This window comes from Gymnoscopelus microlampas (assembly GCF_963454915.1).
Source record: "Gymnoscopelus microlampas genome assembly, chromosome: 1".
Lineage (NCBI taxonomy): Eukaryota > Metazoa > Chordata > Actinopteri > Myctophiformes > Myctophidae > Gymnoscopelus > Gymnoscopelus microlampas.
Genome location: NC_139962.1, coordinates 8545499 through 8570222, shown reverse-complemented (window position 1 = coordinate 8570222; position 24724 = coordinate 8545499). Strand labels below are relative to the sequence as shown.

Below are 24724 nucleotides of genomic sequence, written 5' to 3'. Positions count from 1 at the left end.
TGGACCATTCTGATAATGAGTAATTTTGCATTTGCTGCTCTGAGTATATATTTTTTGTAATTTTACTCAAGCAAAATTTCCAATGCAGGACTTTTACTTTTAACATAGTATTTATGCAATAAACTTAAAGCAGCACTAGACCTTTTTTAATTAATACAATTTTGTCCAATCTGTATGGTAGAGTATGTTCATACAATACAACTTATCCATTTAAGGTCATGTCTCACCTAGACACAGGATCCGGCATGTCTACATTTATCCCCTGAGCAAGCAGGCCGGCTCAATGGTCAAATGCTATTAGTTCAATGGTACTGCGCATGGAAACCGGGTTCAAATCCAGGGTAGAAGAGGAAAGTTGCATAGAGCAGCTTTAAAGTAAAAGGCAGTAACAGCAGTGTATTCTACAGTGTAGGTGAATGGGCGTCAGAGGGATGCCGAGCAGGAGTTGGAACACAGACAACACAATTTGTTGCTGAGCCTTCTGCTCTCCTGGATTTAACTCAATCACACATCTCTGAGCTGCAGGTTCCCAGGTTGATAATCCTGTGTGTGTCTCTAAGGATGTTATATGCCCTCGATAAGGGTGTATTAATTATGATTTCAAAGTTCTATAATGTGATTGTTGTTAAAGGGATAGTTCACCCCCAAAACATTTTTTTTTTCTATCTATTTGTCACCCCACGGAGACTTGAATTCAAGGATATTTTGTTTTTGTCGCATTCCTAAGCCAATAATTTGATGACCGGTAGGCAGCGGTTCCGGTAGGAGATACAAAGGAGACTCTTTGTGTCTCCTACCGGTAACTGCTACCGGTCATCAAATTATTGGCTTAGGAATGTGACAAAAACTAACATAACCATGAATTCAAGTCTAGGTTGAATAGATAGGGGGAAAAAATCATTTTGGGGGTGAACTATCCCTTCAAGACAGTGTTTCTCCAAACATTTTCATGTCAAGGACCCCATACATTGATATGTGGTCGCAGACTCCCATCTGAAAATATTTAGTAGCAGGGACCCCCATAAGAGAAGATTTATGTTAAAGAAAATCTAAAATGAAAAATGTTCACAATCTTTTTAGATCAGGGGTCATCAACATTTTCAGGCCAAGGACCCCCTACCTGAGAGAGAGATGAAGCAGGGACCCCCTCTATATTATATAAAATCGTGTTTCAGATAAACGCTTGATGCTCTTTTTTCCCTCTACACCTATAACTCTTTGCCAAAAATAGCCGATCTACAAGCTCACAGCGCGAGGCGTTGTGAGCTTGTAGATCGGCTATTTTTGGCTAAAGTTCTCCTCAGAAAAGGGATGCTAGTGTTACCCCGCTACATAAATGTAAGGCAGACCAAAGTGTAGGGTATAAAAATAGCAATTATTTTATTATAGAAAAGCTTACAAAATGGTACTTTCATTTATGTGCATATATAAAAATGGTTAAAAGTGTTTGAGCAAATATAAGGGAAGAAGACTGGTACAAAAAGTAAAGTAAATCAAACATAAATCAAAAGGGAAAAGGAACAGTGGTCCCTAGTGTGCCGCTTGTTCCACATGGACCTACAGATCAATGACAAAGCAGACATGTCACAATATGCACAAAGCATGTAATACATAAACACAATATGCATTCAGCTACAAAATGTCACATGAGATACAATGGGCAAACCAATACAAGGATTACCTTAGCTCTTATTATTTACATACACATCAGAAACCTCTCAATGTTTCCACACATCAAGCTCCCCTGTCTGCACCTGTTATACAATGACATCAGATATATAGGTTAAACCAAAATGTCATACAAAATCATAAACAACAAAACCTATGGATTATACCAGGGTCAGTCCACCTTCAGGGACACGCACTGACCTTTTGCACCTTAATCCCATGTATAACACTGACTTGTTGTCTTTTTTCATTGTGCTCTTTTTTTTCTCTAAGCACCTTAACGTCCATACATTAAGTATATCATGCACAATACATACATTGCTGCTATGCTCAGGCACCTTAGTTTTTATTATCTCAGGTACTTTTGTAAATATGTAGATAACTTGTTTGGCCTTTCTGCTGTTCTCTTGTTTGATCTCCTTCCCACTTACCCCCCACCCCTCTTCTTCTTCTTCTCCCTCCCCCCCCTCTTCTTTCTATGGAAATTAACGTTGCGATGGCAACCTTGTAAACCTGTGATGTGACAATAAACCTGATTCTGATTCTGATTCTGATTCATAGACATTTGTTCTCCTTCGCACATACATAAGCTGATACTCACATATCTCCAGAAAGGGTTAAATGCCTATTTCACAGAGACTCTAGGCCACACCCCAAACAATTGCTGAACACATGGACAGGCATCACAAAGTACCAACAGTGAGTATCAAAGACCTGATGATATAAAAACATTCATTGTAGATCATATAAAATACAACAATACAAGCGAGGATACAAGGGGGGTAGGGTGGTGATCTTTTTGCTGATGGGGACCCCCTGGAATTCCCTCAAGGACCACCCGGATCCCACTTTGAACAAACACTGGTTTAAGAAACTGTAATGAAATACAAAAAGTGCACTGCGCTGTGTGTGTGCGTGTGCGCATGTTTGTGTATGCGCGCCGTGTGTGTGTGTGTGTGTGTGTGTGTGTGTGTGTGTGTGTGTGTGTGTGTGTGTGTGTGTGTGTGTGTGTGTGTGTGTGTGTGTGTGGGAGTTGCCTGGCGGAAATATTAAATGAAAATGCATGGTGTTGAAGAGTTGCTCTGAAAGTCATCCAGGTAGAACAGCCTACATAGAAATGCTGAACAGCTGGTCATGTTTCACTGAATGAGACCCAGAGGAGAAACACACAGCCCAGCCCACAGCCCTACCACTGAGAAGTAAGTGTTCTGTCTTCTGACTGGATCAAGTAGGTTACTACTCTGATTATTTACTTAAGTAAATGTAGCAATAGATCAAATAGGCCTACTCTTGTTATAAGTAAAAAATAAAAAAATAATAAAAAGCCTGCATTCAAAATTTGACTTGAATAAAAGTTTTTTTTTTTTGCATCAAAATAATACAGCAGTAGCCTACCAAAGTATAAGTACCCTACTATTTTTTTTTCATAATTTGTCAAATTTATTAAGTATACAATATGTCTTGAGAACTGTGGGCCATTGTATGTTTTGTATTATGGTAATAATCCAAATCTGCAAAGTAATTAGTAACTATAGCCATGTCCATATATGCGGGGTGAATAGTGGAGTATAAAGTATAGGCTGCCTGCAATATCCTATTTGCCTCTGATATTTAGCCTAGAGACGTAGATGTTAAAAGTACTCAAAACATGGAAATACTCTAGTAAATTAGGCCTACTTGAACAGGTTGGCAACTTGGCAGTCAGTCTCTCACTGGCTAATCTGGAGCAACACAAGTTTAAGTCGACTTTACTGATAGTCAGTCAGTCTGTACTGATAGCGTGAAGAGGAATGTAGAGTGATGTTGCGTTACGTTTCCTCCAGGTTTCAAGTTCAAGTTCAAGTGCAGCAGGCAACAGCAGCTGGCCTAGAAGAAGAAGGTGTTTATAAGGAACGGACGGCCACTTTATGAAGGCTTAATCCGCACTGGAAGAGAAGAAACTCTTTATTATAAATATAAATTAAATGTCTTTTAAAATAGGACAGTGGGACTGTAACATTCCGTCTCATGAGAAGAACCCAGCCGGGTTGGAGATGTCAGAAGCGGCGACGCTTCAGGGCGCACAGGGGCAGGGGGTCCCAGAGGGTCCGCGTCCGCGGGGTGTTGGCACTGCCAACCGTGGTGCCAACGCCTCCATGCCATCAGAGGACAGTGGAGGAGGAGGAGGAGGAGGAGGAGGACAACAGGAGAACAACAACATCCACCTCACGGTCCTCCACCACCACCCCTATCTGTCTCACCCCCGCATGTCTGTCCGCATGTCGGTGTACAGCGCCGGGGTGAAGCCCCCGGTCACCCGGGCGTTTATCCAGGGAAAAGTCTACAACTTTCTGGAGCGGCCGACAGGATGGAAGTGCTTCGTCTATCATTTCACTGTGTGAGTGGATCTGACTAACTTGACTTTACTTTACTTTCATTATAATGTAGCAGACTATTATAATCATATGTGCGTTTATAAGATAAGATATACCTGCCTGTTGATAGAATGAGATAATAGAAACGGATAGGTAAGTGTTGACCCTACGGCTATGGATGTATCACGTTGAAACGCTTGGGTTTAAGTACCTATATTGTCTGTATTGTTCAATAAAAAGTATTTTAATCCAATTGGTGGCCATTTTTTTCATAGAGATATAATGTATCAGAGTGCAATACCCCTCCCAACCAATAGGGTCGCGTAGTTGAAAGCATATGATGGAAAGTTTGAGAAAATGGCCACCGATTGGATTAAAATGCTTTTTAATTGACAATACAGAAGATACGGGTACTTATACCCAAGCGTTTCAATTTGTTACTTTTATGGCCATGGGGTCAGCACCTTAAATTAGAAATTTGAGCGTTTATGTAGATGTACGGGTGACTGTCATTATATGACAGTCATGTTTCAGGGATAAATAAAAGTATGCTTTGGAAAACAGGAACCTCCATAACAACTTTCAAAAGTTATATATTGGTGTCGGTCATTGCTGGGGTGGACTTAAAGGTGCAGTGCCTACGTGTTTTATATATGTTTCATGTATTTATTAATACATTAATTCATTTATTTATTCATGTATTTATTCATTTAGTTTAGCTTGTGTTAAATAGCATTATGATAGTAATCATTGCTGTAGAGTATTTGTTCAATAACAGAGGTCTGCATTCTCTCCAGCTTTTAGTAAACACCAATAAATACCAATTATAATATCAATTAGTAAATACCAATTCCATCCAATCAGGATGATAGCCTGGCCTACAGGATAAATACGTGAAATTGGAACTGGAACACACGCTAAAAAGAACCTTTGTGGGGTTCTATAGCCAATCTCCATATTGGATGAAATGTGTAACCCACCTGGAAATGTATTTTATTTTCACTAAAGAGTGATGGGGAGACCCCAACGATTACTATCAGAATGTATAGACCTTTAACTTTTTCCACACAAAACTAATAGTTTTAACCGAAAAGTATCACTTACACAGCATCTTCAAAAGGATCTCTGGCTAATAAGCCAAATATGCCTTGATATACATTATAATTGCCCTCTATATAACTACAATAAAAAAAATAAAACTCCTTAAATATTGTATTTATTTTAGAAATAGCTAATCTTTCACTCAATAGGCTCTATGCACAGCAGCCATATTGTAAGACATTCACAGGTGTTACCAATGATACTAATGAAGGCTCTGTTCCATTCTGGTCAGACAGGAGTCAGGGTGCTGATATTGTGCATTTTGGCTCACTGGAAACACTCCCAAATTGCCCTTTACGGATGTGTAACTCTGAGAGTGTATGGTTCCATTTGTACACTCTCAGAGTTATGGGGGTCGTGGAAATCTGAAATTCAAAACTCTGAGAACTACTGTGCTACACTAAATGGAACAGAGCCTTCATTAGTATCACTGGTAACACCTGTGAAGGAAGTGATAATATGGCTGCTGTGCATAGAGCCTATTGGGGCAATGTGCAAGTTGATGATGTCATTGGTCCATGTGTGGTCCAGCCCTATGGAATGTATGGAATGCTGTGTGAAAAAAAAAAAACGTAATACTTCCTGAGCATCAAATCAATATTTAAAATGATTTACATCATCAACTTGCGACGGGCATTGCCCCTAATGAAATAATAATATAACTGTTTCTAAAATAGATCAAATATTTAATGGGTTTTTAATTTAACATTTTAGTTATAGAGGACAATTCTAATGTATTAAGGCATATTTGGCGTATTAGCCAGGGATCCTTTCAAGCCCACTGTATAGCTACTATCATATCATAGCTTGTGATACATTACTCTTTCTTTTTACTCGGTTCCGCAGATAAATATTTTTTTAAATAGCTGATCTACATAAACTCAACGTCTGAGGCGTTGTGTGCATGCAGATCAGCTATTATTATACTTTTTTTAAGCGTCTTTCTTAGCTAATATTTGATATATTGTTATAGTATAGAAGTGTGTTGATTTTTTTCATTTTAGAGGTATTAAAAAGTTCTTCACTTTAGAAAGGTGCAGATACCCTTTATACACTTGTACTTTATGTTGGTTTGTTTATTGTTGAGTGAGAAAACAATGTTGCGTATTAAAGCAAATCATCTAGGGACCCCCGGAAATCATTTGGGGACCCCCCCTGGGGGCCCAGAGCCACAGTTTGAGAACCACTGCATTAGGGCTACTGTAAGATGAATCCTCCATTCCCCTCTGCCATGGGAGGCAACAGCAGGGAAACAACACTATACACTACAATCTAAGCACTGGTCCCCCACAAGTGTACAGTATGTCAAAAGACGCTATATAATACTGAATGATTGATTATTAGTTGCCTGGCGTGAGATTAATGATTAGGTGAAGCAGCTGTAGCAGCTTCGCAGTTTTTCAGTACATCGCTGAACAAATCTCTAAATCAATGTGATTGTCTTGTCACGTTATTTTGAAAAGCTGGGTGTTTCGTCAAGCAATACAATACTGTACACTAACACACTGACATCCCAAAGCACCGTGGGAGATACAGATGGCTGCTATTGTTGTTGTTGTTGTTCTTTTATCCATGGGGCCAGGAAGCCTTTGCACTAAAGTCAAGATTTATGAAAATGTGTTTTAGAATAGCCGTCCTTTAACCCATTTACACCGGAAAAGTATGTGTGTCATTTTAGATTTCTTTGGTTATTCAAAAATAGCAGATCTACAAGCTCATAGCGCGGCACCGAGTGCCGCGCTATGAACTTGTAGATCTGCCATTTTTGAAAAAACGTGAACATTTTTGCTAATCTTTGAATATACACTTTTTTAAAGCGAACATTTATAAAATATTTTGTTCAGGGACCTCCAAAAGCAAAGATTTGAGTTAAAAATGTTTCAAAAAAAGTATATGTATTCAAAGATTTGCACACAATGTTCAAGATTTTTCAAAAATACTTGCTCGTAGCGGTTCGTTTCCACGTCTACTCAGGCTTTTTTGTTTCACCCCAGACAGTTTTTAAGTTGCTCGATTCAATATTTAGATATTTGATATTAATTTCATCAGACACACCCCTCCTATATTAACCCATTGTAACTTCAAACTCCATGTTAACCATGTTAGACTCATTGAAAACACACGTCTCTGCCTGTGTCTGCTGACAGATATTGTCCTTCTAATAAGGAGACCAAGCATCAACTTCTATTTTGCCTCCAGAATAGGGACGCTAGGGTTTCAAGTGTTTAAAACGTGTTTAAATGTTGCTGCATGGACCCCCCTTTGACCAGTCTTTGACCCCCCAAAATAATCATAAGCACCTCCCTGATAAGCACTTGAATTGTAGGAGTTGAGGCATTACATTTAGTTTGACTCGGTTCCACAGATAAATATTGTGAAAATAGCTGATCTACAAGCTCACAACGCCTCGCTTATCGCTTGTAGATTAGCTTTTTTTTTTCTAATCTGCTTTCTTATATTATTTAACTATTTGGCCAATGTTTGACCAGTTTTTTATAGTATAGTTTGTTAATTACTTTTGATTCAGTAATGGTATTTTTTTTAAGGTATTAATAAGGTCTTAAAAGTCCTTAAATAGTCACTTCACTCACTGTCATCTAGGGCGTTGGTTCTCAAAGTGGGGTCCGGGGACCCCCAGGGGTCCTTGAGGGAGTTCCAGGGGGTCCCCAGCTAAATGATGGATAGGAACCAAATGGACCCATATGGGTCTGTAACTCTGAGAGTGTACAAATGGTACCAAATGGACCCTAACGGGTCCATTTGGTTCCATTTGTTACACTCTCAGAGTTAAATTAACATAGATTTTACAATATAAATTGGGGTCCCAGTATGCCATTAAATGGGGGTCCGTATCCTAATAATGCATGTCAAACTGGGGGCCCTTGTAATGAAAATGGTTGAGAATGCTAGAGCCGTAAAAATCTTCTCTCATGGGGGTCCCTGGCTTATCTTTTCAAATGGGGGTCCGCGGGCTAATAAGTGACAGTTTGGGGGTCCTTGACATGAAAAAGTTTGAGAAGCACTGATCTAGGGACCCCCTGGGGGTCCTGACCCACAGGTTAGAGAACCATTGCTTTCCACAACAGCTCCAGGCTGGAGTGTTAGAGGCCTCAGTGCAGCAGTATGCTGTAGGAATGTGGTGTATGAATACATTAGCTATGATCTTCCCTCATTCCAACCCGCCCCCATCATGTGTGCTATCAGGGACCACTCACTGCCACTGATAGCGGGGGCAGCTAAACTTGGCACAGCCTGCATGTCTTTGGACAGACAGAGTACATGGTCCTGCCTGGCACTGCCACCCTCTCAACCTGCATGTGCTGCTTGCTGGACAGGAAGGAAACCTTCCTGTCCAGGGTCCAGGTCCAAGTGCTGGAAGAATTACTTAGATTTTTGTTTTGTTTTAAATAGAGTAAAAGTAGCGCAATGTAGAAATACACTCGTTGCAAGTAAAAGTCCTGCATGCATTCATACTTGAGTAAAAGTAGAAAAAAGTATTGGCATAAAATATATATACATTATATATACAATAAATATATATACCATTTTGGGCGGGAACCCTATTGTAACTATACCTTTCAAGATTGGAACCCCTTTTGGGGTTCCTGTTGCTATATACAGTATATAGAAACATATATTTTTTGTAATTTTTGAATACATACTTAGGTCAGGATTTAGAAGAGTCGGCCTCAGGTCTAAATTAAAGTAAGTTAAAGTAAGTTAAAGTAAGTTAAAGTAAGTTAAAGTAACAAAAGTAAAAGTCTTCATTGTGCACAAGGCCCCATTTCACTAGTTGTTTTTTCAAATGTTTTCGAAATTTGTTGAAATTAGCAGAATGTGTTGCAACGCAAAACGTTGTGACTGAGGTTGGAGATCAGCTATAGTCGATTAGACAAAGGATTAACTCATTGAGTGCCCAAATTACTATTATCTATTTCTGGCCATTATGATTTTTATTTTTTTATTTTTTCAAAGTAAAAAAAAGTGCTTAGGAAGCGAGATAGGCCTACAGCCTTTTTAAGTTATAAGTTAAACAAGGAGTGGCTGGAGCTGCAAATCTTCAGATAATGATATCTTCTGTTAAAAAAAAAAAAACATTATACCCTTCGAAGCATTTAAGGGCCTCGTGAAGGATGTGATTTCTAATGTGTTTTATATGAATGCCACCGTGGCGCTCTCTCTCTCTCTCTCTCTCTCTCTCTCTCTCTCTCTCTCTCTCTCTCTCTCTCTCTCTCTCTCTCTCTCTCTCTCTCTCTCTCTCTCTCAAACAAACAAACAAACAAACAAACAAACAAACAAACAAACAACGAAATGTTCCCACACGGCGAAATTCACTGCATTGGTGTCTGAAAAATGTTGGGCAGAAAAATGTACTATAACTGAATGAATAACTGAATGCCCTATTTTATACTTTGACGTATGGCAGTGTCATAGTCATGTCGATAGCCGATCTACAAGCTCACAACATATTGCATCGCAATATCTGGAAAAAAAAGTGACATGTTTTTGAAAAAGTTTAGACAAAATAAAAGTAGACACAACAAACAGCAGCGCCACACACTCAACACACTGAGCAGATATCACAGTTTAATGCAAGCTGTCGGTCGTATGACCTTCTCCAGGCATACCCTGTGACGTGCAGTGGTGTAAGTAACTAAGTAATTTTGAGGTACTTTTATTTTACGAAAGTATTTCCAATTTTCAATACGTTTACTTCTACTCCACTACATCTCAGAGGCAAATATTGTACTTTTACTCCACTACAATTATTTGAAAACTTTAGTTACTAGATACTTTGTAGATTTTGATCATTATTACAAAACAAACATTAACACCTTCAGTCCTACATTTTCTCAGCAGATCTACAAGCTCACAATGTGTCGCATCGCGACACATTGTGAAAATACTGTGATATAGAAGGCGTTTTTAGAATCGGCCTCAGGTTTAAATGGGTTAAGTAAAACAAATGGAGTACTTTTTCCACCACTAGCTTTCGGTCGTGTGTCCTTCTTCAGTCATATATATCAGTCAACATGACACCATGTTTTGGGAGCCACTGATGCAAAGGGCTTTGGGATCGCTTGGCTCCTTTTCTTTTGCAAAGTGAGTTAGTGCACATTAAAACCCCTCAGGGGCGAGTCATTTAACTCTCAGGATTAAATTAAAACCCTCAGAGTGAGAGGATTAAATGAACAGCCAGGATGGAGCTTCAGCTGTCTGTGTGTGTGTGTGTGTGTGGGAGAGGAGGAGGACGTCTGGAGCAGTTAGGAACAAGCACAGCCTTATCAGTGACCCAGGACCAGGACTCCTGAAAGACCCAGGAGCCTTATCACTGTTACCCACTCTCACTGTGTGTGTGTGTGTGTGTGTGTGTGTGTGTGTGTGTGTGTGTGTGTGTGTGTGTGTGTGTGTGTGTGTGTGTGTGTGTGTGTGTGTGTGTGTGTGTGTGTGTGTGTGTGTGTGTGTGTGTGTGTGTGTGTATGTGTGTGTGCTATCAGGGAACGCATGTTTGCTCGTGCAACATACTTTGACTGCTTGCTCTTGAACATTTTAAGCCAAGCATTTAAGCATGTCACTGTGGCTAGCCGCCTAGTAGGCCAGTCAGACCCATAACCCATAACAGAACCATAACACCATAACCTTTCAAATATTATGTACTTGAATAGGTAGTGGGCTACGTTCTCTTCTGTTGCTGTTAGTCATGGCTGCCAGTTCCAACCAGGGGTCATCAATGTGTCACAATCGTGTCTGTGGCAAGACTTTTCCATGTCCGTGGCAAATCTTCGATTAAAACAAATTGAATACTAGAGCCAGTATACAGTGGCTGACTTGCCAGTTTCCAGGTTTTCTTCAGAATAGGTAGGACACTAGTGATGCGCGGGTTGACCCGTAACCCGCGGACCCGCGGGTCAACCCGCGGCGCGGGTGGGTCGAGTCAGAATTTCGGAGAAAATTATGCGGGCTGCGGGTGAGCAGGTCACGCGCTCTCACACGCAAAAAAAATTAAAATAATAACATGCTCTTGTTTTGTCTTTATTCCTAATAAGAATAAGAATATTAACAATAAAACAGTTTGAATACACTTGGGGATTATTTTCTAACCATGATTTTACAGAATAAAAAAAAAATCGCGGGTCGCGGGGCGGGTTGAGCCGTAGATTTATATATGGGTTCGCGGGGCGGGTTGAGGCGGGTTGGGTTCCGTCGCGGGGCGGGTCATGAAAAAACCCGACCCGCGCATCACTATAGGACACTGATTTCATTCATGCAGAAATACCAGTGATGTAAAGTAACAAAGTACAAGTACTTTGCTTCAATACTTTACTTGAGTTTATACCCTACTCATCACAACTTTCACTTTTACTTAAATACATTTCAAATAGTTATTTTACTCTACTACATTATCATTGGACACCTTGTTACTCAAATAAAATCAGAATATAATTGCAAGTCACTAATCATCATGACGTTGGATTATCCACACTGTTCATATTCAGAACAGGTAGTCTCATCAAGATGCCTGCTGTCCATTGTTGTATGCTGATGTATGAAATAGATTTAAAGTGGTTAAACTGATTTTGATGTTATTAAGCAATTTAGCTGGGGACCCCCTGGAACCCGCTCAAGGACCCTTGGGGTCCCCAGACCCCACTTTGAGAACCATTGGCCTAAGGTGACAGTACACATAGAAACGCCACTGCCCAGAACGATTCAAAAACAAATGTCTTCCATGCCAATGAATGACCCGATTTTAACGCGATAAGAGCTTAGTTTCCCAAATGCCCATTGACGTTAACACTTTAATAAAGACACAGCCAGACAGGTATTCAGACCTTGTTAAACCAGGTACCAAACAGTGGCGGATACAGAACGTGCCAAATGAACTGAGCCTGGAAAAATCTGTCTGAGCCCGAGTTTTTTAAGCATAGATATTATAATGACTGGTGGATGAAGTCAATATGACAATTCTAATCACTGTTTCTGCTTGTCTTTAATGCTTTGAAAAGTTCAAAGCCATTCATTCAATTTAGAAAGTGTGAAGTAGAAAGTAGACACAATTACTGAGATGGCCATGGAAATAATAACAATAATAGACTTGACTCGTACACAGTGTCTCTATAGTCATGTGATCAACACGGATCTGTCCGATTTTTCATATTCCATCCTCATTGGCTAAGGTTGGCTTCCAAAGTTTGCAGGATTGGTCCGTTTTGAACAAAATGCCTCAAATCATGAACGCAGCTTGCAATTTCCGTGAAATTTCACACACACATTCCCACTAGGCCGAGGAAGAAATGCCACCCTTTATACATTGGCCTGTTATAGCGCCACCATCAGGTCTAATTTAGCAAAACACATTTTTGGAACAAAAGCTCAAATCATGAATGCAGTGTCTGATTGGCGTGAAAAGCCTAAGAAGAGATGACACCCCTTTCACATTGGCCTATTATAGCGCCACCAGGAGGCCACAATAACCTACCTGACCTGGCGGAGACCGGTGCTCCGAGGAGCACTTTTTCTAGTTGACCACTCATTTTGTATGTCCGTGGCAAAACTTAAGTTTGAGGAAGATATCCTTCACAAGTCGGCATGTTGATGACCCCTGGTTCCAACCTTGTGTTGTGTGGGAGTCCAGACTGTTTATCATATGACCTTCCACCCACGATGCAACAGCACATCTTGTCTGACCAACAACATGACCCAACATTTCTATGCTTCTGTACCTGTATTTGTATTTATCCTGCTTGGTTCTTGGTTCTTGACCTTAAGCATTGAACATTGGACCATTGCGTTGTGGTACAACAACTTGTAGATGTTTTCGACCTTCCCAAAGACACAGGTTGAGCGGAGGTTGCACGTCCTCAATGGAACAATTGCAGAAATCTTGGGGCGAAAAGTCACAATTTCTTTGGTATTATTCTGCAGCGTTATACTATTTATAACACTAATATAATCAGAGCTGAGCGTTCTGGTTGCTTTCACAGATGTAATATAGTGTGCAAGACAATGAACACTCGTATACAGTATGTGTTATGAAGTCACACATTTGTCTGTCTGTCTGTCTGTCTGTCTGTCTGTCTGTCTGTCTGTCTGTCTGTCTGTCTGTCTGTCTGTCTGTCTGTCTGTCCGTCCGTCCGTCCGTCCGTCCGTCCGTCCGTCCGTCCGTCCGTCCGTCCGTCCGTCCGTCCGTCCGTCCGTCCGTCTACAGTATATCTATTTTAGATATACTACTGTAGACGGACAGACGGACTTAGCACAGCAAATTATGTCATCATCATCATCATAGAAAGTTTGTTGTTCCTTTGTGGGGTTTTTTGCTTCTCTATTTAAATCTCTCCATTTTATTATTGATGCATTCCTCATTTTCCACAGTTCTTACTGCAGTTTATACAGTATGTCTTTATTTAGATGTAATAGTAGAGAAACAGGAAGCTGGGGGCAGACAGGACATAAATCACACATCGTCTATCATCAATCATCACATCATTCCCAGGATTCTTGTTGGTAACATGTTCACTGATGTTGATGTTGATATCGTTTCAATGTGTATTAAAATACATGAGCCGTTGGTTCCCTAAAACCGTGCTGCTGTTTGCATCTGTATATGGGGGTGTGGTCGACGTTGAGGTTGTTCTCCAGTGGTGGAAAAAGTACTCAAATTCTTTACTTAAGTAAAAGTACCAATACTGCAATGTAAAAATACTCTGTTACAACTAAAAGTCCAGAATTAAAAATGTACTTGAGTAAAAGTACAAAAGTATTGGCATCAAAATGTACTTAAAGTACCAAAAGTAAAAGTACTAAATATTTGAAAATAGCAGATCTACAAGCTCACAACGCGTCGCAAAGCGACGCGTTGTGAGCTTGTAGATCGGCTATTTTCAAATAGCTTAGGTATAAAATAGGGCTAAAGTGGTTAATGTATGTTTTGTAATATCATAATTTATATCTGAAAAGTAACTAGTAACTAAAGTTTTCAAGTAATTGTAGTGGAGTAAAAGTACAATATTTGCCTCTGAGATGTAGTGGAGTAGAATTAAAAGTATTGGAAATTGGAAATACTCAAGTAAAGTACAAATACCTCAAAATTGTACTTAAGTACTGTACTTAAGGAAATGTACTTTGTTACTTTCCACCACTGTTGTTCTCCTACCACAATTGTGTCAGGTTCTCCACCTTTGTGCAGGCTGACTCATCGTTGTCAGTGATGAGGCCTATAACCGCTGTGTCGTCAGTGAACTTGTGAACAGTGAACTGAGTTGGAGCTGTGTGTGGCCACGCAGTACAGGGTGTACAGGGAGTAGAGGGGGGGGACTCAGAACAAATTAGGCATTTAGCAGACGCTCTTAATCCAGAGCGACTTACAGTAAGCAAGGTAAACACAAGGTAATACATTAAATCAGGGGTCTTCAACAGGGGGTCCGGGACCCCTAGGGGGTCCTCAGAGTTGCTACAGGCGGTCCGCCAAGTCTCTGTGTGAAAAGCTTTAATCTGCAACACAATTTTAATGTAATATATAGTGGGGGTCCCTGCTTCATCTCTCTCTCAGTTAGGGGGTCCATGGCCTGAGAAGGTTGAAGACCCCTGCATTAAATGCATAGAGACAGTGTAGTGCCTCATTGGCGGAAGAGGTGAGTCGATTACGGTGGAAGATTTGTTCCACAGTTTTGGAGCTGGATGTCTGTAATGTCGAACACTGAGCTGTAGTCATTCTCTCATCCAAGTTCCCTTTCTCCAGGTGGGAGAGGGCAGTGCAGTGTGGATACCCCCACCATGCAACCCTTAAAGATGGAGTGCCTTGATATTTTTCAAACCTAAAACCTGATCATAAGGTATTATTATTATGTAAGGATTTTTTTCAAAAAAAAAAAGTGTACAGAAATTGTTAAAAAAAATGTTTTTATGTGGACACGCCTCCAGTTCATTAAGTATGCCTGGTTCTCACCTTAGCACCTCCTCCACCACCTTAGCACCACCCACCTGTCCTAGTCCCTCCTCCTCCTCATGCCCACACCTGTTGTGTTATGATAATGAGGGGGAGGGTATGTTTTTTGGGGGCTCTGTGATGTCACTATGCCCCTGTTTTTGGATTGGCACGTTTGACTCTCATGGTTTCAGCCTCCAGGAAAAAACTCCAAATAGTCAGAGAAGACATGAAACACCATAAAACCACCAGCGGGGGCCTTAATGAAGTTCTATCAACCTCATAGACACATGAAAAACAGAAAACGTGCAAAACCATGGCACCACCTCTTTAACCCCTTCCATTAGCATGTCTTTATTCTATTTTGCTTTTAGTTTTTAGCTGTGTGTTGTGTTATATGTGTGGTATGTGTACAGTACATGCCTCTGTATGGCATGCATATGTGTGCATATATGGGACACTAAAAGCGAGTACATGATTCCCGGTATAGCCTCCAGTAAACCATGGTCATAGTGGGAGATATAAGATAAGAGCTTCCATAATGTAAAAACAAACACAGACCATGAAGTGTGAAGACCTATTTTATTTCCGTCGGTGTTGTGCGCTTAAAACAGCCGATCTACAAGCTCACAACGTGTAGCGGACGTGACACGTTGTGAGCTTGTAGATCTGCTTTTGCTATTTTTTATTTGAATCCCGAAAAGTAACAGTTTTGGACATATGAGGTTTCCACCCGACAGAGACAATATAATATGCCTTACTCCTCCAGTTACACTTGTACCACACCATATAATACATCATTCAATGTCCCTGTCCGCTTCCTGTAGCAATATCTTAACCTATTCAATCCGGGAATGCATCTGTGTCATTTTAGATGTTAGCTATAGACATTAGTTTATACTTTGAGCTATTCAAAAATAGCAGATCTACAAGCTCATAGCGCGACACGAGTTCCGCGCTATGAGCTTGTAGATCTGCTAAATTTTTTTAAATCATGATTTGTTTTTGCAAATCTTTAAATATATATATTTTTAAAGCAAACATTTGTAACTCAAATATTTGCTTCTGGGGGTCCCTGGAATAACATATTTTGAGATGGGGGTCCGCGACCAAAAACATATCATGTTGGGGGCCAAATACAATTTTAGGTGGTCCTTGACATGAAAAAAATTGAGAACCACTGATATTATAGCAACATACGTTTTTCCAGAAAACTGTTAGGATTTAGAAGACATTTGTATGCGTTCCTGGATTGAATGGGATAATAATGTTTTTCCCATAACTGCATTATTATAAGATAGAAACACAGACTCTGGAGGAGGTATATATTCCTGATCAAACAATGTTATGAGTTTGAGAAATGAATTATGATCTGTTTTACATATATCAGCGTCTCTCTGTTACACCACTCCCATCTCTTCCCTCTACAGTAATCCTTTATTATTATTGTGTCATTATTATTATTCTGTCACATGCTGGTGTGGTGAGGAACCCAAATGTAGGACAGCAAGGCAGGTAAGAGTTAAATGAGTAGTTCACCCAAAAAAAAATACTGGTTTTCGATCAATTCCACACCCCATGAAGCCTTGAATTCATGGAGATATTTTTGTGTTTTTGTCACATTCCTGAGCCAATAATTTGAATAATTCTGTCTCCTAATCGACCGATGACCCGGTCATCAAATTATTGGCTTAGGAATTTGACAAAAACTAAAAGCTCTCCATGAATTCAAGGCTTTGTGGGTTGTGTAATTGTTAGAAAATACGTCATTTTTTGCGTGAACTTAATACTGATGAACAGAGAAGACGTCACAATCCCAAACTGATGCAACCCTGAACAATGACCTGACAACGACTGACTGGAGAACAAGACTAATAGACCCCTTAACAGACGACGTCACACTGATAAGAACCAGTATGCGTGCAACCAGTTTGCACTAAATGAAACCCATTCTATCAGGTCTCGCCAGGACGTGCCACACTAGCCAACACACAAGAGGGGGTTGGGGTGTGCTGAAACTAGCGCACCCCGAAACAACAGGTTGGAAATTGATTGCGTGAAACAATCACCTGCGCATCCAGTCTCAATGTTAGTAAACAATTAATTGGTCTATATATTCTTAAGGGCTGATTACAAAGAGATACAGCTGGAGAAGACATACTGTAGCACATAGGACCATGAAAACTAGAACATGAACATAACATAGAAATATAAGACCTAGACAAGACAGGCAAAGTCTGTGACTTGTGACAGATAACCCCCACGTCCAAAATCGTTTCAGCTGTGTGCTTATGAATTTGTCCAATTCATTCCAATATTTCACTTTGGAATGCCTTGCCCCGAGGAGATAAGGCTTGCTGAATCTCTGCCTTGTTTCAAATCCTTTCTGAAAACTCACTTTTATAAACCTGCTTTCAACACCCAGCACTCTTAATTTTAACGTATACGTCGTTATATCTTGTTAGTTGTTATTGTGGTGCATTGATTTTTATCTTTGTGTTGTGGATTATTATGGCAAGCACTTTGTGACTCTGTTCTTAAAAAGTGCTATACACATCAAGTTTATTGTTATTATTATGTCCTCCTTCTCTTCCTGGAAAGTTCAGGAACTTATACAGAAGCCATGGTATTTGTATCAATTTATTGTTTTAAGCTTTAAGTTTTCTGAACTGTCCACACCTCTGAGATGCAGAATGAATAGACAGAAAAGGTGCCATCTTATAATGAGTATCGAGGACCAATTATATGAAGATAAGGTTGAGAGAACACCTAGCTCTGGTCCATAGCGTTAAGAGAACTCCTAACGCTATGGACCAGAGCTATATTTACACATGCAACGTTTAACATTATATTGGACATTGCATTAGATTTGATTCTGTGCCTTCCTGTTAATTAACTTTGTTCTCTATTCTTTCTTTCTCCATTCTAACTGTAAATGTACCAATATGCAGAAGAATTTCACCCACTCTATTACATATGTTAACGTGTGATGTGACAATACATTTGATAAGTCCTCAAGTCACTTGACGCCTTATCTGCTAAATAAAATAGCTTTATCTCAAACAAGCAGGGGCACAACATCAGTGGAAAGTAACTGAGTATATTTACTGTACTTTACTTTAGTATTCCCCTTTTTTATATACTTCTACTCCACTACATCTCTGAGGCAACTATTGTACTTTTTACACCACTACAATTATTTGAAAATGTAGTTACTTTGCAGATTTTGATTATTAATACAAAACATGCATTAACCAATTTAGTCAATTATAAAGAAAAACGAGTATTTCTACATTGTGGTATTTCTACTTTTACTTAAGCATATAATCTGAGTACGTTTTGAATATTTTACATGAAACAAGTGAACTAGTATTTCTACTGTTACTTAAGTAAATAATCAGAGTACTTACTCCACCAACCTGTTTAAGGGTCAGTAAAGTTCACCCTTGAGGTGGCACAGCGACTTGAGGGCCTTATCTGCAAAATAAAATATCTTTATCTGAAGCAGGCAGGGACACAAGAGCCTCTTATTGTTGAAATGCTCCTTCTGACCTTGCAGGGAATTAGCAGAATGGTACAGTATGTGTTCTGTCTGAACTTTTTGTGCATGTCCTGTGTGTGTGTGTGTGTGTGTGTGCGTGTGCGTGTGCGTGTGCGTGTGCGTGTGCGTGTGCGTGTGTGTGTGTGTGTGTGTGTGTGTGTGTGTGTGTGTGTGTGTGTGTGTGTGTGTGTGTGTGTGTGTGCGCGCGTGCGTGTGTGTGCGCACGTGTTTGTATTGCATATACACACAGTAGCATGACCTTGGAGCACATATTCGGGGGTTGCATGTCAACGTTGCAATCTGGAAGTTTTATTTTAATGAATAAAATATTATTTTAACCAATCTGTATGGAGTATGTTAATACATAATACTTTTACAGTAGTTGGAGTTGATTGTTATAGGTTTCTCTTTCGTGATAGGATAAAAGTGGCAACCCACCCTGTATTTTGTGTTTTTTAAAGAGCTAGAGAGGCAGGGACTGAATAAACACTATCAACTAGCAATTATTACTATCAGCATATCGTATTATAATATAAATGTTTAAAAAATGTTTAACCAAAAACCTGATCATTTAACCCATTGTAACCGGGAACGCATCTGTGTAACCACTTCATTCATATTTTATACTTCAAGCTATTCAAAAATAGCAGATCATCTACAAGCTCATAGCACGGCACTCAGTGCCGTGCTATGAGCTTGTAGATCTGCTATTTTTGATCTTGACCATTAAGTGCAAATATTTGAATATATAAATGTTTTAAAGGGAACATTTGTAACTCAAATCTTTGCTTCTGGGGGGGTCCCTGGGACAAAATATTTTGAGATGGAGGTCTGCGGCCAAATACATAATGATTTCGGGTGGTCCTTGACATGAAAAGGTTTGAGAACCACTGATATTATATCAACATACGTTTTTCAGAAAAAAAAGTAGGATTTAGAAGCCATTTGCAGAATCCTCAGAAGCAAAGATTTGGGTTACACATGTTTGCTTTAAAAAATATATAAATATTCAAAGATTTGCACAAATTATCAAGATTTTTCAAAAAAAGACAGTAGATCTACATGCTGCTATTTTTGAATATCCAACTAAATCTAAAATGACAGAGATGCTTTCCCGGATTTAATGAGTTCCTAAGCATTGCTGTGTTGTTGTGCTTCATGTCTCCCAGGTTCCTCATCGTTCTGTCCTGTCTGATCCTCAGTGTTCTGTCCACCATAGAGCAGTACCAGGCCCTGGCCCATACCACACTCTTCTCTGTGGTGAGTCTTACCCAAGCATCACTTCCAGTGGTGGAAAAAGTACTCAAATTCTTTACTTAAGTAAAAGTACCAATACTGCAATATAAAAATACTCTGATACAAGTAAAAGTCCAGAATTCAAAATTTACTTTAGTAAAAGTACAAAAGTATTGGCATCAAAATGTACTTAAAGTATCAAAAGTAAAAGTACTAAATATTTGAAAATAGCCGATCTACGAGCTCACAACGCGTCGCGATGCGACGCGTTGTGAGCTTGTAGATCGGCTATTTTCAAATAGCCTAGTATGTATAAAATAGGGCTAAAGTGGTTAATGTATGTTTCATTATCATCATAGTTTATATCTGAAAAGTAACTAGTAACTAAAGTTTTCAAATAATTGTAGTGGAGTAAAAGTACAATATTTGCCCCTGAGATGTAGTGGAGTAGAAGTAAAAGTATTGGAAATTGGAAATACTCAAGTAAAGTACAAATACCTCAAAATTGTACTTAAGTACAGTACTTGAGTAAATGCACTTAATTACTTACCACCACTGATCACTTCATCCTACAAAATAGCTGACTTCCAACTAGTGTTGATTTTGACAGCTAATCTTTATTCAGTTCTAGTCACAGTCTTTTGAATCAAATTCCACGTAGTTTTAGTCATATTTTAGTCATCTGAAATGTTTTAGTTTTTGTCTAGTTTTAGTCGACTAAATATCATAACATTATAGTCGAATAAATCTACAGTTGAGTTAGTCGACTAAAATGTATTTTGGCGGTGCCTTGATGGCGTCGTAATGGCTGATTTTACATGCTGATTTTTGCATGCTGAAAATAGCAGATCTACAAGCTCACAACGCGCCACACTGCATGTGTTGTGAGCTTGTAGATCTGCTATTTTCAGAGCGCAACACCCGAGCGCAACCAAACATAAAATGACTTGTCTTTTGGTTCTACTGGATCTCTTCTCCACTAGTCCCTCACTAACATTTTAGTCTAGTTTTTATTTGTTGACAAAATTGTCAATATATTTAGTCTTAGTTTTAGTCATCATAGCTTAGTTTTTATTTAATTTTCGTCAGTGAAAAGAGGTAGTCTATAGCCTACGGCGGAACATAAATCCTCCACTTAGACTTCACCTCTTTAAAGGACCCCCAGTTTGACAAGCCTTCTTTGGCCACATTTTTTTTCAAATCCCTAGGACCCCAATCTACACTGTAAAATCCTCAGTGTTAATTTAACTCTGAGGGTGGAACCAAATCGACCCATTATACGGTTCCATGTACCCTCTCAGAGTCATAGGCACCAAGCACCCACGGCGAAAATGGATAGGACTGCTTTCCTGTCATTCAATCCTCTCTCTGTGATCTGTAAAGTCTGATTGTTAAATAATTGTTTCAGTTTTGTTTTCATCATCAGCCAAGCAAACTGTACAGATCTACGTCTGGAAATGTACTCTCTCTCTCTCTCTCTCTCTCTCTCTCTCTCTCTCTCTCTCTCTCTCTCTCTCTCTCTCTCTCTCTCTCTCTCTCTCTCTCTCTCTCTTGCTCTAAGCTGTGTTTTCAAAGCTGAGAGACAGAGAGAGAGAGATAATTTATTGCAATACAAATTAAAACTGCACCCAGCTAATTAAATAAGGGGTTAAAACGTTGTTGGCGTGTGATTTGCGAGGGATCTACACACTGATTATAGGGTATCAGTATCAGAGAAGCACAATATGCACCAACTGGTTACTGAGACTGGCACACGTATACTCACCAGCAAACAATGGTGCTGCGTGTTTGTGGCATAATGCAACCCGCTTTGATTTTTGCATTTGTTGCCGGGGGTGGGGGGTTGAGTACCCACTGCAGAAAAATAAATTGCAATTTATGTAACGGGTCCATTTGGTTCATGATTATCAATCATTTAGCTGGGGACCCCCTGGACCCCTCTTAAGGACCCCTACAGGTCCCCATAGTCCCCACATTAAGAACCAGTCCTATAAAATGCTGTGTTATATATGTTCACCTTCACTTGTTTTTTGTGAGATCGGTGACTAATTGTTGTTTTGATCTGTCTTCTTACAATGATTTAGATTGTGTTCATCATTTTGTGCTCAGGAGGACATAGTGGTTTTGACCATGTGTTTGATCAGTGCCACACCTTGTAACTGCTCCACTAGGTGGCAGCAGTGAGTCATATCTACTACCCCCAAAAGGAATGACTTTTACTCAAACAACCAGGCTAATGTTCTGTGAATCCCTGTATGAACATACATATAGTATAGTCAAGTGTAACAGGTATGAGAATCAATGATAAGTTAAATAAATAACCTTTTGGACAGGAAATATACAGCGCTGTATCTTTTTTTCTGAGAACTTTGGCAAAAAGTAACACATCACATCACACACTATATAATAAGATGTGTGTAGTGCACAGGGCATCTATTTTAGAATCTCTAAAACCTAACATATGTGTTACTGTGATAAATTATCTCCTGCCAGCTCATTAAATGGAAAATCAAGGGTAAATTAAATAAAGGTAATCCTGTTGTATATTCTGCTTGGGGGACAACAGGTTAATTTTGTAGGCAGATGAATGGGGACTTCTCTAATAATACATACTTAGAGCAGTGGTTCTCAAACATTTTTATTTTTCTATTTGGCCGCGGACCCCCATAAGAGACCTCACTGGTTTGCAGGTGTAGGCTAAAGAAGTTGGTCGAAATTTGATTGAACATTCTTCGGAAATATCAGATCTACAAGCTCACACACAGCGCATCGCAACATTTTGTGGGCTCGTAGAATGGCTATTTCTGAATATCCGAGGACCTCACTGTGAGAAGCAGTACCTTAGGGGGTCTGAGGTGCTGGCTGGACCATGCAGGCCTCATGTAACATTCAGTGTCACCTTGACCAGTGAATAAAGACATTATATGGTGCAGGTGGCTCATAATAAGAAGGCATCCCACACGGTCACATTAATCTGTGACTTCAATCCGGGGATTAGTGGGAACCCTGACCGGTGCTGAGAGAGACCCCTGTGTTTGGCACAGGTTTATTTATTTATTTATTGGCATGTGTATGCTTTATTTTCAGATACAGTAAGTAGGTCACAGGTTTTCAAACTTTTCAGGCTACGACCCCCCAAAATAATCATATTTCGTTTTTCATTAGATAGAGCATAGAGCCCATAACTGCTGCTGATAAGCAGCTTGGCCATCAGTGAATGTGAAACACATTTTAAAGTGCTTTGGAGAAAGAAAGGCATTTTATAAATGCAGTCCATTTAGCACTTAGAGCAGGGGTGGGCACATTTAAGAGAGAGAGAGAGAGAGAGAGAGAGAGAGAGAGAGAGAGAGAGAGAGAGAGAGAGAGAGAGAGAGAGAGAGAGAGAGAGAGAGAGAGAGAGAGAGAGAGAGAGAGAGAGAGAGAGAGAGAGAGAGAAATGCAAGACAAGATGGGGGTCTGAGTCAAACGCTGGTTGTTTTTCTCACCAGGATTAATGCACATATGGTCCGTGTATAATTGTACCTGACTGAGTCACCAGGCAGCCCTTTGGCTCAGCTTTATGAGTATAAGCACTGCAACCACTGTGTTTTTAACCAAAACATATATATATTTTGTTTGTTTTTGTTTCTGACAGACTTTTCCCCAGAAGGGGTTGTGGGCGTAAATACGTTGTTTTTGTGTCAAACACAATTTTAATAAATTGTTTACAGTTTAGGCATTTAGCAGACGCTCTTAATCCAGAGCGATTTACAGAGTGAGCAAGGACACAAGATAATACACATAATACATCAAATGCATAAAAATTGTAATCTAATTACAAAGTAACACGTAAGTAAACCAATAATCTAATAATACCTAATACATACGTAAACCGAGAACCTATATCAGCCTATATGCCAGGCGGCAGGCCAACAATGACCTGGCATCTGTCTACATAACATGCTATCTAAGTTACATTTTAACCTTTGCATAATTGGCAAGTGCTACGGGCTAAGGTGGAGTCTGAAGAGGTGAGTCATCAGATTACGGCAGAAGATTGGGAGTGAGTCTGCAGTTCTAACTGCAATGGGGAGTTCATTCCATAGTTTGGGAGCCAGAAGGGAGAAGAGTCTGGGATGTGTGGAGCGTTGTCCCGGATGTTTTAGAGAAGGTTCTGACAGCTTCCCTGTGTTAGCTGATCTGAGAGAGCGGGAGGGGTTGTAGGGTTGGATCAGGCTTTGAAGATACGGGGGTGCCATACCTTTGGTTGCTTTGTAGGCCAACGTCAGTGTTTTGTACTAATTGTGTCGCAGTGCTGTGTTTTATTACTTTTATATTTTACGATATTACTGTGTGTGTGTGTGTGTGTGTGTGTGTGTGTGTGTGTGTGTGTGTGTGTGTGTGTGTGTGCGTGTGCGTGCTCCCCTGTCTGTTTACATTTTAAGCACTTTAAACCACATACACTATTTTGTTGACAGGGATCCCAGGGATCTATTAGTATTCCCTCTTCACCAAATCTCTTAGCCGAAAATAGCTGATCTACAAGCTCACAACGCATTGCAACGTGACACGTTGTTGTGAGCTTGTAGTTTGGCTATTTTTCACCAAACGTTCGCCTTTCATTTTCCAAAGGGCCACCTGTAATTATGCCTGGGCTCACCAATAGTCCTTGGACCACTGGTTGAGACACGATCTCCAGTAGAATAATACCTCCGGGCACTTCAGGAGAGAGAGTCAAACAGTTTGACTCTGAGGAAGACACAAGTCCAAATGTCAGTCACCCCTGATGAATAATGAATACGTGTAGACCAGTCCAGTGCTCCAATATATTTTATTCAAGTAGTCTCCTCTGAAGTGCCCAGGTATTATTCTCTCTGATTGTCCCTGTTTCGCATCGATGAGCCCTTCTACCTTCAACTG

General features: G+C 39.9%; 1 protein-coding gene across 1 annotated transcript in view; it reads left to right on the top strand.

Annotated features, from left to right (window-relative positions):
• Positions 1-3701: 3701 nt before the first annotated feature.
• The window catches only part of kcnq1.1 (potassium voltage-gated channel, KQT-like subfamily, member 1.1), a gene marked incomplete at both ends in the record, with an annotated part of 54999 nt that continues 33976 nt past the window's right edge, over positions 3702-24724 (top strand). The window contains 2 exons of the mRNA XM_084052287.1: positions 3702-4045; positions 19759-19849. Of these exons, the coding sequence (XP_083908413.1) occupies positions 3702-4045; positions 19759-19849 (435 nt within the window). The remainder of the gene's footprint in view (positions 4046-19758; positions 19850-24724) is intronic.